Source organism: Callorhinus ursinus, unplaced genomic scaffold (assembly GCF_003265705.2).
Source record: "Callorhinus ursinus isolate GAN/ISIS: 27379988/994484 unplaced genomic scaffold, GSC_fseal_2.0 scaffold30, whole genome shotgun sequence".
In the NCBI taxonomy this organism is placed as follows: Eukaryota; Metazoa; Chordata; class Mammalia; order Carnivora; family Otariidae; genus Callorhinus; species Callorhinus ursinus.
The window spans coordinates 18,087,464-18,108,597 of record NW_027397092.1 but is presented as its reverse complement, the minus strand read 5'-3'; the positions used below and the strand labels follow the sequence as shown (position 1 = coordinate 18,108,597).

At 59.5% G+C, this 21,134-nt stretch overlaps 1 protein-coding gene across 1 annotated transcript in view; it reads right to left on the bottom strand.

Annotated features, from left to right (window-relative positions):
- The window catches only part of TCF7 (transcription factor 7), a 33,446-nt gene extending 13,315 nt beyond the window's left edge, over positions 1-20,131 (bottom strand). Inside the window, 3 exon segments of the mRNA XM_073878495.1 lie at positions 18,866-18,990; positions 19,495-19,561; positions 19,727-20,131. Coding sequence (XP_073734596.1) covers positions 18,866-18,990; positions 19,495-19,561; positions 19,727-19,978 — 444 coding nt within the window. The 5' untranslated portion in view covers positions 19,979-20,131.
- Between the last annotated feature and the right edge of the window lie 1,003 nt (positions 20,132-21,134).

Genomic DNA, 21,134 nt, shown 5'->3' with positions numbered 1-21,134 from the left:
TGCTTCAGCCTCCAGCTGGTCTAGTGATCGCTTTCAGGTGTGCCACGAGCGAAAGTGGGCAGGGGTGCTTAGGCTCTCTGACATTTATTTTAACCTTTTCAGTACAGGATCCTGGGCCAGTTTGCCCCTTGAATAATGACGATGAGAAAAGCAGCCCTGATGACCTCACTGACCACAGATACAAAAATTCTGCCTTATCTTGGAATTTGGGGGAGCAGCAGCCAAGGGCCTGGGAAGCTTCCTGGAAGCCTCCGGGGCCTTTTTATCCTGATAGGGTCCCCAAGAGAGTGGTAGCCAGACATCATCAGCCTTGAGCAGGCCTTGTGACAGACAGGGCCAAGGCCTCAGGGCCCATTCCCTCAAGAACCTGGGACTCTGGCCACCATTCGCCACCTAAGGGCACAAACGCCTGGAGCCCTGGCCCAGTAGGTGGGACGGAAACCCTCCACAGGTCCCTCCGGCCTGGGGGCTTTTGAATGTAAGCTCCTGCCTCCGAGAAGGCCTTGCCATCTAAGCCCTGACTCTGGCTCTTGGGCCCCCAGAACTGTAAGCCTGGCTGGTGGAGTGGGACCCCTGGAAGGAAGTCTTAGGACCAGAGCCTGGGGTCCAAGGTGCCAGCTTCAGGAAGACAGTCACAGAGTCCCACTCTGCCCGGGAAGTGGGTAGGGCCGGTCTGCTCCGAGGGAGGGAGAGGGTGGCCCCACAGCACATTTCTCAGCAACCTCCCCCCCACCCCCCGTCCCTGGGGAGGGCTAGCTTTGGCCAGGAAACCACAGAGAGGCCTCTCACCTGACGGAGGACCAGAGCTGACTGTCCTAGGCCAGGCTGGCTAAGCCTCACGGTGCGGAATCCAGCTCAGCCTACAGCCTGTGGCTGGGATGCATGTGTGGAACAGGTATTGAGGGGGTGGGAGGTAGGAGGCATTGCCCGATGGTCAGAGGGCTCTTTCTGTCCACCAGCCTTCCCTGGGAACTCGGGAAAAGCCTCTAATTAAACAGGAGTCTGCAGCAAAACCACAGGAGAGGTGCCAGGTGGGCAAGGGTGGGGCAAAGAGCCTACCATTCGCTGGAGGCGTCGGGGTGGCCAGGGCTCCGGGGCAGGGCACTGAGGGCCTGGCCAGTCCTTCCCACGTGGATGCAGGCTGCCCCTCAGCCTCGCTCCCCAGCCCCCTCCATGTCTGCGCTGGTAGCCAGGGGGAACCGTCTGGCACAGGGCCCTGTGCCCCACGCCCCCCTCAGCCAGTGGAACGTCCCGCTCCATGGCCTCAGCACAAGGCTGTCCCAGGGCCAGGCCGCCCAGACAACAAGGTGGGGTTGCCTGGGGCCTGGCATGTGTAAGGGGAGCCCCGGGACCGGCGCTCCCCCCGCCGCCTCCTCCTGAAACTGACTGCCCAGCCTCCACGGGAAGGGGGCAGGCCTGGGCCGACCATCCCCCCCAGGCCCTGAGCATCTCGACGCACAACCTCACCTGGCTTACCTGAGGGCAGGGTGCCAAGCACAGAGCTGCGCTCCCAGTAAGGGTTCACAACAGGGTGGAGTGCCTACACAAAAGACCCAACAGCAGTCCATGCTCCCTGGCCAGGACGCTGCCCGGCCCCGTGATCTGCCTCTGCCTGCGTGCCCCCATCTCACACTCGCACACACACCAGGACGCAGCGCCACACGACAGGTCCAGGACTCGGAGACCCTGCGGCTGGCAGGCCGGGTCGGCCAGAGTCTCGGCAGAAGTCATCCTTCCTGCTGGCGTGTGGCTTTTACTGCTTGGCACCCCTCCGACTCAAAATCCACTGTCCCGAAGGTGGTCCCCATTTTTCCGGAACACCTTCACTAGCCCATGGCTGGAAATTCCTCACTGTGCTGCCCTAGCATCGCTCCTCTCGTTGAGGAGCCCGGAGCCAGGAGGGGGATCCAAAGGCAGAGCGGGACAGGAGGAAGTGGAAATCCGGGACTCCGGGGGCAGGTCTCCTCTGCTCTGAGGTTGAGCTGGGGCCTGGCTGGGCTGCCCGCCCTCTCCCCCTCGCCCCCTTACTTCCTGCAGGCTCAGGTGAAAACTAAACACCGTCGGCATTTTCCTTGCAGACCGCAGCGGTCTGCTCACAGGCCGTGTGCACCCTGAGAGCCCTTGCTGCCGCCGGCAGAGAAAACTCCCTCGCCTCTGACGGTTGACTCTGAAAACCCCCAAACGCTTGAGCCCCACAACACTTTCCCAGCGAAGAAAGTTGCTGCTTCCTCTGGCCTCACGCATGGGGGTGGGGAGTGCGTGAGGCCCGACCAGGCCGGCCTCCCTGTGGGGGGGGGGGGGGGGGGGGGCGGTTGCTGTGCCAGGAGACGTGCCCCCCCCGCTCCCCCCCCAGATCCTCCACTGATCACCAGCGGCAGACACCGTCAGTCAGCTCGTATCACTGAGCGCCTGGGTGCCAGGCCAAACAACTGTTTCGGGCTGAGAGAAAAGCATTTCCTGACAGTAAGTGGGCGGCTACCATGTGTGAGGCAGGGTTCTGAGTGCCCTCCAGAGGGTAACTCCTATGCTCCTCAACAACAGGCATAAATATTCTCTCCCTCCGACAGAAGAGGAAACTGAGGCAGGCAGAGGCTGTGCAGTGGGCCCGAGATCCCACAGTAGGCGGCAGAGGCCTGCAGTTGTCGCACACGGACGTGGGGGCACAGAGGAGGGGTCGCGCACGGACGCGGGGAGCCCACCTGGTTTCCTTCTCCAGACTGCTTGCTCAGTTATCCGAGCCACTGCTTCCCTGACCCCAAAAATGCTTCAGCAGGCTCTAGCGCCGCTGGGATTGGGGTTCAGGCCATACCACCTGCCTGCCAGGGGGCACCGAGAGCCCCCCTGATGGCGGGAGCTGGACCTGCCAAGGCCTCGGTGCATGGGCACCCCGCTCATCCTGGCACGGCCACGCAGGCCCACCCAGGTGCCTAGCTCTTCTCTGCCTCGGTGCCTCTGCCCACCCCCTCCTCCGTCCCCTCACCATTTCCCACGCTTCCTCCTGCTCTCTGCACACCTCGCACCTTCTCATTCGGACCTGTCTAAGGGTCACTTCCTCGGAAAGCACCGTGACCTGGCTGCGGTCCCCCAGCCTCGCAGGCAGAGGTGCCCACTGGGTGCAGAGGTTGGCCTGGGGCTCCGGAGGGCAGGGCTGGCTTGTTAGTCATCTCCGCCTGTCCAGGTTCTGTCCTTGGCACGGCCACTAAGACTTGCGGAAGGAAAGGCCTCCAGAATCCCTGGTGCCCCAGGACCTCTGCACGCCCCACCCCTCATCCGCTCTGCCGTGGAGCGGACAACAGCCCCCCTTCTTCCCCATGCTCCCGAGCCGGAGCTGGAGAGACGCCCATGGGGACGAGCTCACAGGAGTGGCGGATCCACACCTCGAGCCTCGTGTTCCTTCCAGGGCAGGGGGGGCCGCTGGTGTAGTTACCGTTCTCTTCTGGGGGTGCAAAGAGGGGCAGTGAGTACTGTGGATGCCACGTGTGACAACCCATTCAAGAAAGGCATTCTTCCCATTTTACAGACGAGACACGTGAGGCTCTGAGGTTGAGAAGATTTCCTGTTAGCCATGCAGCCAAGTCCTCTCGGGTCCATGCTGGGGCCCCTTGATGGGCTCTCGGGGTCTTCGGTGATGCCAGACGGCCACACTGTCTCCCCTCCTCTCCTCTCCAGCCACAGGGGGCTGCTCGGCCCTCCCTCGAGAACTCCCCCGACTCGGCTTGGCCAATTTGCATCCATCTCGCAGGCCTCATCATAAATGAGACTTCCCCCTGGAAGCCCTTCCTCGCCTCCCCGTGTGAGCAGGGGTCCCCTGCTATGGCCCCCCGGCCGCAGCACTGACTACTGTGCTGAGGCGTCTGTTCACTGGTCTGTCTTCACTGCTTCCCCGAGATCGGAGATTGTACCCTGCACTGTTTGTTACCTCAGTTAAAGCTGGGCCCTCAAGGCTGGGTCTCTAGCGGGGGGGTGGGGGGGGAGGGTCCCAGCACGAGCCAGTGTTTAGGGAGGATGTGGCAAGCACTGGACAGAGCACCCAGGCTGGGGCTGGGCACAAGGTCACAGCAGTACCCGGGAGGCCGGAAAGAGTTGGGGCCACTGCTTGGAGTCAGGGACCTCCTGCCTGACACCTGAGACCCCACACGTCCTCCTACCCACCGCCCCATCTCCTGCCTGCAGTACTTTGGCAATCAGGATAACCAGAAAGTCGAAGCCAGGGCTGCTGCTCGTTTCATATGGAGCCTTTGTGCTCATTAGAAAAAGTACGTCTTCCTGTGGACAGATACCTGGGCCCATGGTGAGGGCACATGGCTCGGGGTGCATGAGTATAGGCTGGGCCTCAGCTCCTTGGCCCAGCTCCCCTGCAAAACCCCGCACATTGGCCATGCTCAGAAGTCCCCTCCACTTCTCACTGCTCTTCCCTGCCTTGCCAAGAGCCAGGCTCCATCCAGGGCCTGGCCCCGAGCATCCACTCTGGCCTTGATCAGTTCCTCCTGGCTCCTCTCTCACCTCTAGGGCCCACCAGGTAGTCCCACAGCTCCCCCAGACCCGTGTCTGGAGCTGGGAGCCACTGTCACCAGTGGTTGCTTAAGTGCCAAGGGATCTGGCCAGCTGCCGAGTGGGAAGCTCCCCCAAGGCCTGGGACACTGAGGGTCAGTTTCCGAGAAGAAAGCCCCCCAGACCTTCCAAATGGGACTTGCCTGCATATCAGCTGGGCCTCGATTTGTGGGTCCCGGCAGACCCTACCTCTGCAGACAGACCCTGGCAGGGCTCGTGCCATTTTATCCCCAGCCCCCACTCGGGGCCCTGCTGCCCAGGACATGGTGCTCTCCGGAGGACAGCCCGAAAGCTCCCCGCCCACAGCATGCCGGACACCTTGTGCCAGACACCCACCGCAGAGCACGGAGCCGTGGCCGTGTGGCTGGCTGAGCTGGAGGACTGGGGGATGGCTGGGCCACACCCTTGGGGACTGGGAGGCTTCGGTCCCACCTGCCAGCAGAGTACTGTTGCCATGGTTGCACAGAGTCCTGCCAGGTGTGTGTGGCCAGTCTACCAGCTGCCTGGCCTCAACATCAGATAACGGCCCTGCCACGGCAGAGGTGAGGACCAGAGTCCCTGCATGAGGCCTTGGCAAACCACAGGCCCGCTCTAGACCCAGCCTGGCCCCAAGGCACCCTCCGAGCTAGCTGAACCTCACTGAGCTGAGTGGCCTGGCCCACAGCCTCCAGTGGTTTCTGTGCGTTCGTTTACTTGTGCTTTCCTTCCTCCTCTTTGAGGTGAACGCCCCTCAGGACAGGATGTTTTCAGAGGAAAATAGAAGCTTCCGGGAGCTGCTGCAGCTGAGCTGCTCGTTGATGCTACTGACACACGGTGTGGGGACTGTGCAGCAGCCCCGCCCTCCCCAGCCAGGCAGTCCCTCGGCCTGCTCCTCTCCCGTGCCTGGCCGTTCGGGAGCCCGCCACGGGGCCGAGCAGGCCAGTACGACCTCGGAGCTCAGCCCACCTTTGGCAGGAGGGAGAGCACGGCTCTGCGGAGGGGGACCTGGGGAAGTTCAGGGATTTTGTTCCCCGAGGAGTAAAGCCAACAGGCTCTGTAGGAAAGGCAGGAAGGAAAGAGCAGAGTTAGAGACGGCAGCCCCCGCTAGGAACAGCCAGCGCCCACAGCCAGCGCCCAGCAGAGCTCCACCCCCGCCAGCATCCGACCAGTCTTCCCCCGTCACTTTACGACGCGCGCCGACAGGGAAAGCGAAGCCCAGAGAGGCTCAACAACTTGCCCAAGGTCTCATGGCAAGTAGCGACAAACGGGGATTGGAATCCAGCCCTGTGGGGTTCCTGGCCAGAGATCGTCACCGCTCAGGGGCAGACCTCGCAGACCAGCTGGGAGCAGGGCCAGCATGGAGACCACACATGGGAAGCCAGGGGTTCCCAGGTTCCCCTAACCTCACTCGGCGTCTCCCCAGCCAGACCTCCCGCCCACCGGGGACCTGGGATCTTAGACGCTGCTGGTAACACCATGCCGAGAAGCTTTCTGGCACTCACCGATGAGGCCTCTGACCCCCACCTAGCCCTACGTGAAGGGTGCCTTCACCCTGTCCTCACAGGAGCTGACTCAGTTTCTCAGTCATCAGTGACTAAAGGAAACCTGGGAGGTCATCCCTCCCACAGGGTCTGGCCTGTGCTCACCCCTCCACGTGTGACGGGGACTAAGGGCCGCTGCTGCCAATGGCAGCGGCTCTCACTGGGGCCTGTCTACAAGGACAAGCATGCTGTCTACGAGGGAGAGACCAGAGAGCCCTGGCAGCGCCTTGAAAGGCGGGGGGCTGATGGCACCACCGGGGTAGGCTGGGGAGGAGACCCGGAGATCTCAGCACTGCGTTTCTGCCCCGATTAATGTGAGCCAGCTTCTGAGAAGCAAAGTCAGGACGGGGGTTTCTGGTCAGCTGTCTGCACCAGCCCCAGGAGGACAGCCCTGCCTGGGCCTGTGGTCAGGAAGCTCCCTTGGGTCTCATCCTTGTAGCTCCTGCCACCCTTGGGGCCCTGCCTGGACAGAACCCAGCAGTTTACGCCAAGGGAAACAAGGCATGGAGCCGAAAGGAGCTGCTGCAGGCTTCTCGGCTCTCAGCAAGCCCTTCAGGACCAGTGTCCACAGAGGGAGCAGTGCAGGGCTGCTTCGGCTGCCACAAGGGCCCTTGGAAGACGGAGCCCCCAAGGAGGTTGAGTTAGACGGTTCCAAAAACCACACCAGACAGCTCTTACAGATACTCACCAAGGTGTAACAGTGTAAAAATACATGGGAGATGGGGAAATACCAAACTCCTGGCGGGGTGGGGGGATGAGGAGTGCAGAGGGAGGGGGTAGAGGGAGCCAAGGTCTCTTTTACCCCCAGCTAGGGCTATAACCCCCCCCTCCCCAAGAAGGAGTGGATAGGTATGTTTGTCTAAGAGGCAAGGAAGCATGGTGGTAAGGGCAGGACACACAGAAGCCTGGGTTCAAATCACTCCTCCAGCACTTAGAAGGTACAGGTCTCCCCAAGCCTTGGGCTCCTCATCTGTATAATGGTCCTATCTCATGGGGTTGATGTTGGGATTAAATTAATGAAGAACAAAATAAAAGAAAGAAAAAAGACAAAAGCAAGCACATCCCAGGCTTTTCAGGAAAGCTGGACTTTGTGCCAGGCTGGGTCCACTGGCCCTTGATTTCCTTTGGACTCCTGCCTGACTGCTATCAGGCCAGACTGCCGAGATCCTGACTGGCCTTCAGTGACCAGAGCTGGGGGTACAAGACAAAATTGCTCTTGAAATGCCCCAGCAGGATGTGCCCATGGTGGCGCGGGAGGCCACGCTAACAGACAGGACATACCATGCCCAGGGACACCTCCGCTTCCTTAGGCCATTCCCAGTGACTCAGAGCCTAGGACAACCTCCAGCCCAACCCCCCATCACATGGAGGAAGGCACCTACTCCAGAGAAGCCCGACCCTGAGCACCAAGCTAAGCCAGGACCGGAGCCACAAAGAGCAAAGGGTCCAAGAACAAACAGTTTTTAAGTTACATCCTGCACACTTTCATCAGGCATCAGACGTGACCGATCGTAAATGTTATTCGGAAATACTTTCCAGGGCAACATTCATTCTGGAAACCCTGGGCTCCTGCTTCCAACCACGAAACACAACCCTTGTGGCCCTAACAACGCTGACTTGTCAGATGTCCAGGGAGGAAAGTATCCTGCCCTGACCCAGGCCCAGAGCCGTGAGGTCATGCCCAGGAGGGGCATTGAGGGCCAAGTGTGTCCTTGGGGCCAGAGAACCCAGCTGGACCCAGCTCACGAGCCCAAGAGGAGTGGGGGTACCACGCAGCGTCGAGGCCTGCGGTGCCCCCATCTCCCACATTTGAGAGCAAAGCAGCAGAGCACCAAGGAGCATGGACCTTGGGGTAAGAGAGACCTAAGTCCAAGCCTTGCCTCTTCCAGGTCCTAGCGCATCCTTCACCTGAGCCTCAGCTTCCCCATCTGTGAAATGAGAGCAGTAACAGTCACCACTTTCTCGGCTTCCTGTAAGAGTCTTGATACTGGGACTTAGATACCGGGCATGGGCCAGCGCTTGGGAAGTTCTCGACACACGCACCACTAAAGCTGCTGCCACTCCCTCAACTACGGTTTGCTGAGCGCCTGCACTGCCCTGTGCCCTGTGCAGGGACTGAGAGGCCGGCAGTGGAGAGGACAGATAGGGCCCAGGCCCCGCAGACCTTCTCCAGCCCTTTCGGACCCAAACCACCGTCCCCGGAACCCCACCTCCACACGGCCACCAACCCTTGTGGCCTTGGCTTCGCAGCTTCATCCGTCCCTACACCCTGCGGACTATGGTCACCCCCAAGCCCCACCCATGGCCCGCCCACCACAGCTGGGCGGCTCCCGCCTGCACACTGAGCCAGCCGCCGCGCTGCAGGGTGGCTGCTGTAGCCCGGCACGCACGGAGCAGCCGCCCCGCCTGGGCCCCGGCTGGACCCAGCAGAGACCTCAGTGCTGCCACCACAGAGCTCTCTGCAGGCTGTCTCTCCGCGTCCCCAAGGGCCCACCCACCCTCTGCCCGCCTGGCCACTGGGCCAGCCACAGAGCCATCTGATTTGAATGAAACTTCAAACTTAATGACTTTCATGCTGGTTATTTAAAACGCAATGTAATTTTCTTAAACACCCTATTATTTCCTTTGATAGCTACAAAGCTTCCCCCAATCCCATAAGCATGTTTATTTTTAGGGAAAAGAGTGGTTTGCAGTTGGGTCACAGAGACCATAAGGAGAGGGAACCCACAGAAAGCAGGGCAAAGAGTCAACCCCAGAGGCCTGGAGATCTGCAGCTGCCCTGCCTCCCTGCTGGGGCCAGCCGTCCGCCGACACTACAGGGCCCGGGCCGGCCCCCACCCTTCTCGAGCCAGCACATCAGCCAGTGGCCCTCCTGTCCAGCACCTGACAGTGGCCAGTGCTCCCCCTCCACAGGGCCCCAGGGTCCTCATCTGTAAGATGGTGCCACTAGCTTCCCAATGAGTGTCCCACAGACATTCCAGGCATGTATGGGGCTGGGAAAGGGGTCCTGGGGCCACCGACACAGCCCCAGCTGCCTCCCTCCTGCTTCCTCCAGACATTCTGCCTTGGGTAAAGCCTTGGAGCCTGGAGCTTTGACCAGCCGGATGAAATCTGTGCCCAGATAGAGTGGCCCCAGGCAGGGGCTGCCCACACTGGGAGGGTGGGTGGGTGTGGCCCTGCCAGTAGGGGCTCCCTGTCAAGGGAGGTGGCCTGCTGGTGGGTGTGCGTGCCGAGGTCAGCTGAGCCCCACCAATGCGGGGCGTCCTCTGGGAGTGGCTATTTTTAGATTATAGGCTTTCATGTGGCCAAATGATGTGGAGTTTACAAAGCATCGGTAATGCGTTTCAGATGGCGGCCCAGCAGAACGGGAGGCTAGGCCTCTACCACCAGAGCCAGGTCAGAGTTAGTCAGAATGCCCTCAGCCTGGACTCCCATCACCTGTCATTCCCACCCCCTCCCATCTTCCTTGCCTGATGATGGGGAGGCTGGCCTGGAGCAGTCCTGGCAAGGCCCAGCAAGTGCCCCCTGAGGCCCACCTGAGCGGCAGATGCCTCTAGCCCACACTTATCTGAACCTCAGAAATCCTTCCTGGCCAGGGATCCCCACTCCCAATTTAGAGAAGGAAGTGGAGACCTAGGGAGGTTAACAGATTTGCTCGAGATCACACAGCCAGGAGAGACGGTGGCTCTGTCCTCTGGCTTCCTTCCCCATCACAGCTCCCTGCCCTCATGGGCAAACTGGGCTTTCTGGGAGGGGGAGACATGCCACCCTGGCTAGGCCAGCCCACACATGGTGGGGAGGGGCAGCCCTAACTGCCAATCCCCAAAGCCCACTGTTCCTGGGGTGGGCCATGTCCTGCCAATCCGTGCCTTAGCCACACATTCGTCATTTGGAAGCAGACAGTGCGGGGCCCCAACAACCTTCCTGTCCTGGAGAGAGAAACAATTGGTCATTTTCATGGGAGGGGTAGGGGAAGCTTATTTGGCAGAACGTCTCCTTCCTCTGACCTCCAGGGAGCTCTGGCTGTAGAGTTGGCTGTGCCCGAAAGCTCGGTCACCAGTCTTCCTCTGGGCTCCAAAGCCATGTCTGCTGGCAAAGCCTGGGCAGTCAGTCTCCACGGGACAAGCTACATGGGCAGCCCCCACCCCACGGGAGAGGGCCAGACTCACGCCCATCCTGGCCCTAGCCCAGGCCACAGCCCCTATCCAGCAGGGGCCATCCCTCTCCACCCGAGGGGACTGCACCAAGGGGAGCCCAAGGTTCTAGCGGGACCAGAACAGGCCAGACCCTATGACCAGGACAGAACCCAACCAGGACCCACCTGACAGACTGTGCATGCTAAGGCCACATCTTTTTAAGGGAGGGCGGTGGTGCCCAGGACCAAAACCCAAGCATCATGGATCTGTAAGCAGAGGCACCTAACTGCCTGAAGGAAGAAGCTACCAATGTCCTGGGTTCTCAAAGACCTTCCCCAGACTTGAGTCCTGCTAAAGACAATGCGGAGAAAAGGTACTCTCTATGCCCTGGCTAAATCACCAACGGGCTGAGGGTCCTGACCTCTGGGGTTCAGTTCCTCTCAGTCAACAGGAGGACAAGACCCTGGACTCATGACCCGAGAGAGAGACTGAGAGTCAAATGAAAATGCAATCGTCTACCTTCGAAGCTCTGTTGCCTTGCATGCGCCAGCACGCTGGGTCTCCCCTGCCCAAAACCCGCCCCTTCCCTTGGCCTTGCTCACACTCCTCCTCCCAGCTCGGGGTCTCGCAGCGTCCACCCTGCCCCGGCTGCTGGCCCTGTCTGCCTCTCCCTCCATGGCCAACTCAAACCATCTGCGACGGTCACCACCTGGCCCTTCGTGCTGCCAACACACCGTGTGTGCCCGCCAGCCACTCCCAGGCTCTGGGACCAGTGCTGCCTGCATATCAAGGTCACATGCTGGGCCCTCCCTGCTGGCTCTTCTCCAGCCTCACCTCGTGCTCACCGACCCTGGGCTTCGGGCTGCCCTTCCAATGACCAACAACATACTCACTTCTGTTCTCTGCTCAAACTGCCCCGCCCCCGGAGCCTTCTCTCACGTCACCGGTGCAGGGCCCCAGCTGGCCCTCTCAGGAAGCTCTTCTGGCTGGCCCCCAGCCGGCCTCTCCTTCCTCACTGCCCTTCATCCAACTTGGGCAGAACCGCGAAGTTAACTGTGAGCCCCCAGGAGAGTCTCTTTGCCTCAAGCGGACTGAGCTCCGGAGGGTAGAGACTACCACCCCTCTGTGCTGAGCCAAGGCCAAGCACGCAGGGGCTCGGAAATGCCATCAGGGGCCTGGAACCAGGGTTCCAGATAACAGCAGCCACGCTGTCAGGGGGCAGGCTGGACAGCTGCGCTCCATGGCGCCGCAGGGGAGCCGGCTGCTGAGCTGAGGAGGAGCAGGTGTGGGGGCTGCGTCCCAGCTCAGCTTCAGGAGCCCCTCCCCTACAACCTGGCATGGCACCCTTTGCAGGAGCTCTTCACCCCGGTGTTAGCAACCCACTCCCCGGTGCTTGCACTCACAGCATCGGCCACGTAGCTGGGGCCCCACACGTGCCGCCTCCTTCCATGCCCCAGGGACCCTCCTCCTTCTCCTTGTTTCTCGATGAGGAAACTCAGGCTTCCAGAGGTTAAAGAACTCACGCAGGGCCTCTCAGCCAACGAGTGGCAGATACAGTATTTGAGGGTGGGTCTTCCAGACAATGCCCTCCCTTTCCGTGCCTCTAAGGGGCCTTGGATAGGTCCCCTCCCTGACCTGGCCTTCCTGTCCCCACCAGTAGAGAAGGGTGGTTACCCAAAGATCTGCGCACTGTACTGTTGGGGAAGGGGGGAGCCCTGTGACCTGATAAAACACCTGTTTCCTCCACCCGAGTCTTGTTTGTACACAGCGGCAGGAAGCTACCAGTCACAAGGTGTGAGGGAGTGTGACTGTATGGCTTCAGGACCACAGGCCCCCGAGGAGCTCATAGGGAGGCCGTGACACCCCCGCCCCTCCCTGCAGCTGGACCCACCCTCATCCAGCCTGACCTCAGCAGTCATTTGACTTGAGACCAGGATCCCCCGAAGCCCAGGCTCACGGCTCAGCTAAACCTCCTTTGCTGCCGGGGCAAGGGGTGGGCTGTGGTCTCAGGAGACCCAGGAGGCCACGGGCTGCTAGCAGCCTCGAGGAGGTCACCACCAAGCCCACCCCTCTTTAGCTCCACTCACCAGCTGAGTCTCGGAGCACCTGGGGAGGTGGGCAGAGCTATGGAAGCTGGCTCGATGAAACCCTAGTATGACTGGGTAAAGACTACCCAGGCCTTGGTGACCAGCCTAGGGCTCTGTCAGCCCCTCCAGCCCACTGAGCTAGAGGAGTGGGCAAGGATCCTGTAACTACAGCCCCTGTGGATGGGGTGCGGTGGCGGCCTGCAGGAGGAGCCTCCTTTGTGGTGCCCTCCTGGCCCTGAAAGGCAGCAAGATGGGACCCTGAAAGTGAAGTCGCACCTTGGGGGCTGCAGATTTTCCAAACACCACAGCCAATACCACACAGCCTTCCAAGTCAGGAAGGAATGCAAGTCAAAATAACTTTTAAGTCCCATTTCCCACCATGAGCCTATTAAACGAACAACAGAAAAGAAGAAACTTCATGTTGGGAGTTTGCATGCTTCGACACTGCAAGGAACCCCACAGCAAACTGGGGCCAGAGGGAAGCAAAAGGCTGTAATTCTTCCTACCACTTTATTTTTAACATTTTATTTTTTTATGTAATCCCTACCCCCAGTTTGGGGCTCGAATGCACGATCCCAAGATCAAGAGTCACAGGCTCTACCCATTGAGCCAGCCAGGCATGCCTGATTCTTCCTGCCTTTTGACCCCATAATGCTTACGCGTATTGCTCCAAGAAAATAATCAAAAAGGAAACTAAAGAGTGATTTGGGGGCGCCTGGGTGGCTCAGTCGTTAAGCGTCTGCCTTCGGCTCAGGTCATTGATCCCAGAGTCCTGGGATTGAGCCCCAGCATCGGGCTCCCTGCTCAGCGGGAAGCCTGCTTCTCCCTCTCCCACTCCCCCTGCTTGTGTTCCCTCTCTCGCTATCTCTGTCAAATAAATAAATAAAAATCTTAAAAAAAAAATAAAGAGTGATTTGTACACAGCATCATTCCCACTGGCAAGGAAGGCAAGCTGTGAGCAAACAAGAAGCTGCCTGAGGGATAACAAATAAAGATGCTATATGTGGGCACCATCTGCGGGTGCAAACATGCACCCCCACACCAGGGGAAGAACTGGGGCAAGACAGGACGGGGTGCACACATGTATGACCATGTGAGCAAAGGTCTGAAAATGGTTTGGAAGCTGGTGACCAAATGGGTCTTTTCCCTATTTTTCTTACAAAAGAGCTTCAGCTCCGAACATCTTCCACAAAGGGCTTTTACGTGGCTAGGGAAGGGGGGGCTTCTTTCAGATGAATCTTTGAGCATGGCAGGAGAGGCTCTCAGGATGGAGAGAGTAGTGGGGCTTCCATCCTGGCTCCAAGAACTGTACTTCCCCTCCCAAGAATCCCTAGGTGAGGTACGGTAGCAAGAAAGGGGCCTGTAAACAGGGCGCCTGCGGGGCGGGGGGGGGGGGGGACGCTCAGTCATTTGACTGTCTGACTCCTGATTTCAGCTCAGGTTGTGATCTCGGGGTCTTGGGATCAGGCCCCATATAGGACTCACTCCCCACTCAGCAGGGAGTCTGCTTGAGATTCTTTCCCTCTCCTGCCCCTCCCCTGCTGGCTTACTTGCAAGCGCTCTCTCTCTCTCTCTCTCTCTCTCTCTCAGAATAAATAAAGCTTTAAAAAAAGGGGAGGGCCTGTACACCTGTGTTCCTGTCCCAGAGCTAGCCCCCAGGGTTCAGACCCCCAGACCCCTGTGGCCCAAAGTAGAGATACAACCTTCCAGATGGGAGTCTATGTGGGGCCTGCCACTGAGCCACCACTAGTCCCAAACGAGCCAGGAGAGCAAGGGAGAAGGGATCAATTATGGCCAAACCCCAACCTCCCGAGCCCAGGACACCACTGGCACCTTTCTGGGCACCTCCCTGGCACTGCTGCCTCCAGTCCACACTCCCAACTCTGGGAGGAGGGCTCACCACTCCCATTGTGCAAATGAGGACACTGAGGTAGAGAGATACTTTTGACAGATGGGCTGCCTTTGGTCTCAGTACAGCGAGTGCATTGTAAAGCAGGGCCACCCACTGTGGCCTGGAGAACCAAGGTGGGTGAGGCAGCAGAGGCCTGGGGGAATGACAGAGGGCCCCACTTGGATGTTCACAGGAGGTGTCTCTGGGGAAGTGATATTTGGATTCAGCCCTGAATGACAAATGAGAAGGCGGCAGCTCTGGGAGAGCTGGGGAAGAGAATTCCAAACTGAGGGAACAAGTGCAAAGGTCCTGAGGTGGAGAAGAACAGGACGGGTGTAAAACAGACAGAGACACTGCAGTAGCTGCTATTTAGGAAGAGAGGAAGAGTATGGCACAGGTGAGGAGGGGCTGTCAGCAGGGCCAGCCACCCAGGCACTAGGGCTGTGGTAAGTGGTTTGGACCTTACTCCAAGAGCAATGGGAAGCCACTGCGGGGTTTCATCTGATTGATGCTGGGCTGGTGTGTGGAGCCTAGATTGGGGGTTAGGGCAGGGGTTCAGAGGGGGGCCAAGGTTGAGGTAGAGGGAGCCCGGGGCGGCCGTTACTGTCTTCTGGGTGAGGGATGGTGGTGGCCTGGGCTTTAGGTGGAGACTGAAGTAGAGAAGTGGGAGATCTGGCATGTTTGGAGGGGAGCCCAGGTACTCTTTGTGCTCATCAGCTGGCCGACTCCGCATCTTCAGAAAGCTGCTCAGCAGACCCTCCTCCACAGCCCACAGCCCACGTGGGGGCCAGCTCCACCCAGGACGCCCCAGCAGGGCCTTCTGTGACAGCACTCCTCCAACCAGGGCCTGGTTCCAGTCTGTTCATCTGTCTCCTCCACTCAGCTAGGCACTCCCAGAGGCGGAGGCTGGTTGTGATCTGTCTTGTGCCCAGCCTGGTGCCAGACCGCTCCTAACAAGGTTCACTCCAACCGGGGCTGGTGATCAACCCTCACTAACCGTCCCCAGCAAGACCCGGCCACTCCCTCTCTCTGAGGCTATGGAGGGCTGGGTGGGTGCATCTCTGCAGAGCTTCCCTGGACATGGTGGCCGTGTGTCAGCAGCACTTCCTTCCTCTGCTCAAGTCTTGCTCATACCTGCACCTCCTGCTCCCCACAGGGCTCATTAGCACAGCCCTCATCTGACCTCAGACCTTGGAACCTGGGAATGTGAGCTCAATGGCCTGGAACCCAAGCAAGGGTCCACTGCCTCAAAAGGGCTCCCCCAACACTGGAACTGATGCCCGAGCCCCTAGCTTGGGGCAGGCACATACACCAGGACGGCTGTGGAGATCAGGCCTGGGGAACAGTCCCAAGTCCCTGCAAGAGCCAAAAGGCTCAGCCTTTTTATTTTTTTTCAATTGAGATGTAATTCGCACATCATAAAATTCACTGTTTCAAAGTATACTGTTCAGCGGCTTTAGTATATTCACAGGGTTGTGTACCCATCACCACTGTCCAATTTCAGAACACATTCATCACCCCAAAAAGAAACCCCATACCCATTAGCAATCACTCCCCATTCCCGCCTTCCCTCAGCCCCTGGCAACCACGCATCTATGTTCCATCTCTATAGATTTGCTTATTCTGGACATTTCATCTAAATGGCTAAAGGCTCAGCAGCCTTCCAGGCCATAGACTCCGAGTGGAGCCCACACAAGGGGCCACAAGAGCAACCGGGCCTCATCTCCTTTCTGAGAAGATTTGCGCCCGGCTGGCAGTCTCACACATCCAGGAGTCTGAGTTTCCCTAGGGAGCGATGCCTTACTCATCCCAGAAGTTCCTCAAAGTCAGGCCCAGGACGAGCTCACTGCTCCTTCCACCCCCACCCCCACCCCCAATCTCGGAGCAGAATAGAGCAAACAAAACAGAAACAAGGACTGGCTACTGGTCGAAGCCAGAAACAGTCTACAAGCCTACATCAGATGCCTCACAAACAGCAGCCATGAAATAAACTTTGACCTAATTCTCCCTTCCCAAAACAGAGTTCACAAGAAGGCACGTACCAAAAAGCAGCACGCTTTTAGGGGAAAAAAATCTCCCTCTGCCCCCTGGCAGCTGGCTGTGAGGTAGTCATTTGGTCCATTGCCCCTGGCAAGCTTTGAGTCTGCCCGGTTTGAGGCATCCAACATGGTAGCCACATGGGCGTGCCACCCACACGTGGGTGGAGGACACCTTGGCATGGGCTTTCCCCACTGTCTGGGGAGGTTAAGCGACTGGCCTTAAAAACCTGTCAGCACAACTGCTGACTGCCTGGATTCTCTGAGAAAGGGCAAAGGGGGCTGGGTGGCCTAGATCTAAGGCTCATGGGCAGGGGCTGGGCAGCCTGACATCTGTCCCCTGAAGAGGGGCTCAGGAAAGCAGAGCTTGGGAAGAAACCTCCAAAGGCAGTTTTTCCTCAGGGCCCTACAATGGACTCCTGACCCACTGTAAGAGTATCTTTTCTGATACTCTGATACATATGCTCCCAAAACATGGAGTCAATCAAATTTGCTTTTTAAAACCAACCATATTTTAAACGTTCACACAACTTTTCGGGTAACACAAGCCACTACTCCGACTTGCTATTTATTTTGAACTATCAGGTTTGCTTAAAAGAGGCTCCCCTATATTCATGGACATTTTCCTTACCCGGTGTCACCCCAACTTAGGCCCTTGCCTCTGTCCTTGTCCCCAGCCCCACAGAACAGCTGGTTCCAGCACACAGAACATTAGCTCCAGAGCCTGTCTTCCTCCTCCCATGTTCCCAGAAGCCAGGCAGTGGGAGGCTGCAGCTGGGTGGGGAGTAAGGCAAGGGGATTTACGTCTATAGGAGAGAGTATGATATACAGAAAAGCCTCTGCTATAGCTTAAGAAAGATGCCCAAGTTGAAAAAACAAATGACCGCAGGCCAGGAGAATAATGGTGTGCCTGCCCTCGGCCCCCACCCCCAATCCTGACTGTTGGAGTTGGCTGTCTGTCGCCTACACTCTGATCAGTGTGAGCTTAAGGACACCAAATGGTCTCATCACCACACCCTGAAAGAGAACGAGGCCCTCCCACTCTGGGCACTCTCCCACTGGCCCAGGCCCTGAAAGGAACGCAGAAATCCCGCCTCTTCCCTGCACCACTGTGGAATCACAAGAGGCTGGAGCGGAACAGTCCTTCCTAGGACTGTTCTTGGGCCTAGGCCTTTTGTCTACCCAAGGCCGTCACAGTGACCCCAGCACCCTCTGCAAGCAACTCACCTGCCAGCAGTTTGGCAGCGCTGCATTATGTCAAGTTGGCCCAAAATCTAAGGGTTACACGTTGTAAGGGACCCAAAAGCATCTACGTTAAGCATCTGCTTATGCAGGGCGGAGGTCTCTGAGGAGAGGTGCTGCATCAGGTGGCAAGGTCAGAGGGCAAGCCCCCTGCCCCATAGACTTGAAAGAAGCAAGCACCTCACGGACGGAGCCATCCTAGAGCAGAAAGACCACTCAACCAACACGCTCCTTCTGCCTCTGAGGAAATGGGGAGTCCAAGCAGCAAGGAGCTCATTTCTGCAGTCAACAGTTTACCAAGTTTTCCATTCTGGGGTTTGTAGAGAGAAGCCTCAATCTGCCTTCTCACCTCCCACCAGCTTCGGCATGAAAACAGCTTTCCGAACCAACCCTCCTCCCTCCTGATCTGAAACAGCCTGGCAGTCACCCTCCTCCCTCGGAGTGATCCTCCAACTAGCCATGTGAGCCACCTACCTGCTGGCCCCTCCTGCACTGGACCTCCATTTGCAGCCACCAGAGTTCCCCAAACACTTCGTGTACTCTAGGAGCTCTAATCTCACCCTTGATTTAGGCCAGCTGAGGACAGTCTGAAACACTAAGCTCAATTTTTTTTTAAGCGCAGCTGTACTGCTCCAATGCACTCAGAATAGGCTCTTTACCTTTAGATCATCTGTACCAATGAGGCAGAAAAGCATGGTTTGTAATGATCTGGGGCAGAAAAGCATGGTTTGTAATGGTCGTGGAATCTTTTCGAAGCACCTAAACATATGTAATTAGTAAAATCATTAAAGGGGCCCCTTACCCACACCACTGATTTGAAACCACCTCCCAGAGCTTATGAGAACAAACCAGTCTCATAAAAACCCACTTTCTACACATAGCGTTCAGGGTCTTTCTCTAGCAAGGGGGCATTCATGCCAATAAGGATAGAGTGAGTAGAGCATGTTTCTCCTGCACAACCAAGAGCTCTGAAACACACTACCCTTTCTGCCCATTCTTCCAAACACCCAGGCTTGGGGAGAAGGCTAACTGCAAAACTCACAGCTAAGACCACACTACCAACACCACCCTCAGGAGGGGAGGGGATGGTGTCAGCTCAAAAATTCTGGGAAAAGACTCTACCCTGGCATTACCTAGCACCAGGACAGGGCCTGCACCTGCTTGTGAGCAAGCTAGGAAGACAAAAGCCAACAGCTGGAGGGAAGGGGGGCGCCTAGGGCAGTCTCTCTCCTTCCTTCTGCAGAGTTCTCCCGGTTCAGATCACACTGGGCGTGTAAGGGAAAAGGCACCAAAACACAGTTCTCACCTATCTATCTTCTTCTAGGCAAAAGTCACTTGTTGCCCATGCCTCACATACCTGGTCAAGGAGGTAGCAGGCACAAGGCCTGCCGGGGCCACTTACCAGCGGGGGCTGCGGCTGGGGGTGCTGCCCTGCTCCCGAGTGGGGCGGGTAGTGCATGAGCAGATTGAAGGCGGAGTAGACGGTGTCTTTGTACATGCCGCTGGCGCACTCTGGGGCCTTCAGGCCTGGAAAAACCACAGCTGGGTCAGATGCGCCCGACCGGGTGGCTCGGGCTGGAGGCAGTCTGCTCTCCAGAGAAAGAATTGCCGAGGGGTCCGGCTCACGTGTGTGGCCGGAGAAGGCACGGGCTGGGGGTGCCTCAGTTCGGATGCAGGACCCCGAGTCCAGGCCTCCCCTCGGCGGCCCCTACTTGACCCCCAGCCCGCCCTCCGGGCCAAGGAACCTGGGCCAACGCTTTCTCCTCAAGACTGGGGATTAGGCAGTCACCTGGGCAGGAGGGGAGGCAGAGATGGCGGGGGTCTGTTTACTCCTATAAAGGTCAGGGCACCGGAAGTGACTCGAGCCCGGCGGCGCCCTGGAAACCCGCCCCCACTCCCCCCGCCCCGGCTCTGCCGCCTCCTTTAGCTGCCGTGGGGGCAGGCCCCCCGGCCCCCCCCAACCCCGTCCTCGGTGGCCCCCTGTCCCACCCGGGCCCTTAGCGGGTGGAGGGGAGGCGGACCGAAACTCACCGTCCTCCAGAGACTCTGGAAGTTTGTCGGGGAAAAGTCTCTGCGAAGTGTGCTCCCGTTCGAGCGCCTGCGGGGAGATCCAGAGGGGCCGTGAGGGGCGCCGGGCTCGCGGCCCGGGGCAGGAGGGGGCCGAGGGATGGGTACCCCAGGGGCCCGGGAGGGCGGGGCGGGGCCGGCCGGGGGCTGGGGGCGGCGGGCGCGGGAGGGGCGCGGGGCGCGGGCCGGCGCTCACCTCAGCCCCGACCTCCGCCTCGCCGCGGGCCCCGGCGCCGGCCCCCGGGACCTCCGCGCCGCCCGCCGCGCCCTCGGACTCATTGACCAGCGACGACTTGAGCTCGGCCAGGTCGCGCTCCGGGCCCGCGGCGCTGTCGCGGCTCTTGTCGTCCTGCTCCTCGCCTTCGTCCTGGAAGGCCAGCAGCTCGTCGGGCGCGCCTAGGTCGTCGCCCCCGCCCGCGCCGCCCCCGCCGGAGTCCAGCTGCGGCATGGTGCGCTCCGCCCGGGCGCGGGGCGCGAGAGTGCGGGGCGCGGAACCGGCCCAGCAGGCGGCGAGCCCGGAGTCCGGACCTCCGAGCCCGAAGCGCGGCGGGCGGAGCGCGGACTGACTCCGCCTGGGCGAGCTGCGGGCGCGGGGCGCGGGGCGCGGGGCGCGGGGCGCGGGCGCCAGGCTGAGCGGCTCCGGGAGCTGGCGGGTCCGAACATCAAAGGCGCCGCCGGCCGAGCGCGGGGGGCGGGGCGGGGACGCCGGGGGCGGGCCCTGTTGGTGGGCGGGGTCAAGCCGCCCCGCCCCGCCCCTCCTCTCCCCGAGAGGCGGGGACGTGAGCAGCGCGCACAATCTTAAAGGGCTAGCTCTCCCCGGCGTCATTCTGGGAGGCGTCCGGCAAGTTTGAAAAGCATCACCCTTCTTCCGAAATATGGGAACTCTAAAGGAGACTCCTGACCCCGCTTCCTCACCCACAATAAGGGATTCCCGCTCTGCGCCCGGGGTTTCTCCCCCAAGTGCCAAGGGAGCGGGTCTCCTAGGCCCTGGGGCGGGAACTGGAACGCAAGCCAAGGTGTAATCGCTTTGGCGCGCCGGACCAGTACGTCCAGGGCTTGAAACTGGGGACTTCCTAGAGGTTGGAGGCTGTTCGAGGCTGCGCGCGAACCCCGCCTGGCAGGGTTAGGATTCCTCAAATTCCCGGTCTCTGCCCTGTTCTCCAATCTTAAACCGACGTGGGACCTCCTTCCAGGCTGCCCAGATACAACGCGAACACAAGCATATTTCCCTCACACATTTATTGAGCGCCTGTTGCGTGCGGGGCTCATGCATCACACATCTGCCATGTGGCATCTCCGAGGCTCGAACAGAGCCAAGAGGACAAGGAGGAAGGATCCCCCAAACCCCGTGAGGATCCTCCAGCCACCCACCCCCTCCCTCCCTCCCAACTCGGTTCTACGCCTAGAACCTGCGGCCCAGGGATGCGAGCCTTTGGGCACCCACGTGGGCCGCGGGATTCCGAAGAGGGGTGGGTCGTCAGAAGCAACTCAGCACGGGAAGTCGCATTCCCATGGGGCCAATTGACTCGGAGCCTGACGGCCGCGGACTCTCGCAAGATCCAGGCTGCAGGCTCTATTAGAGCCAGAGGAGCGCGGGAACTTGC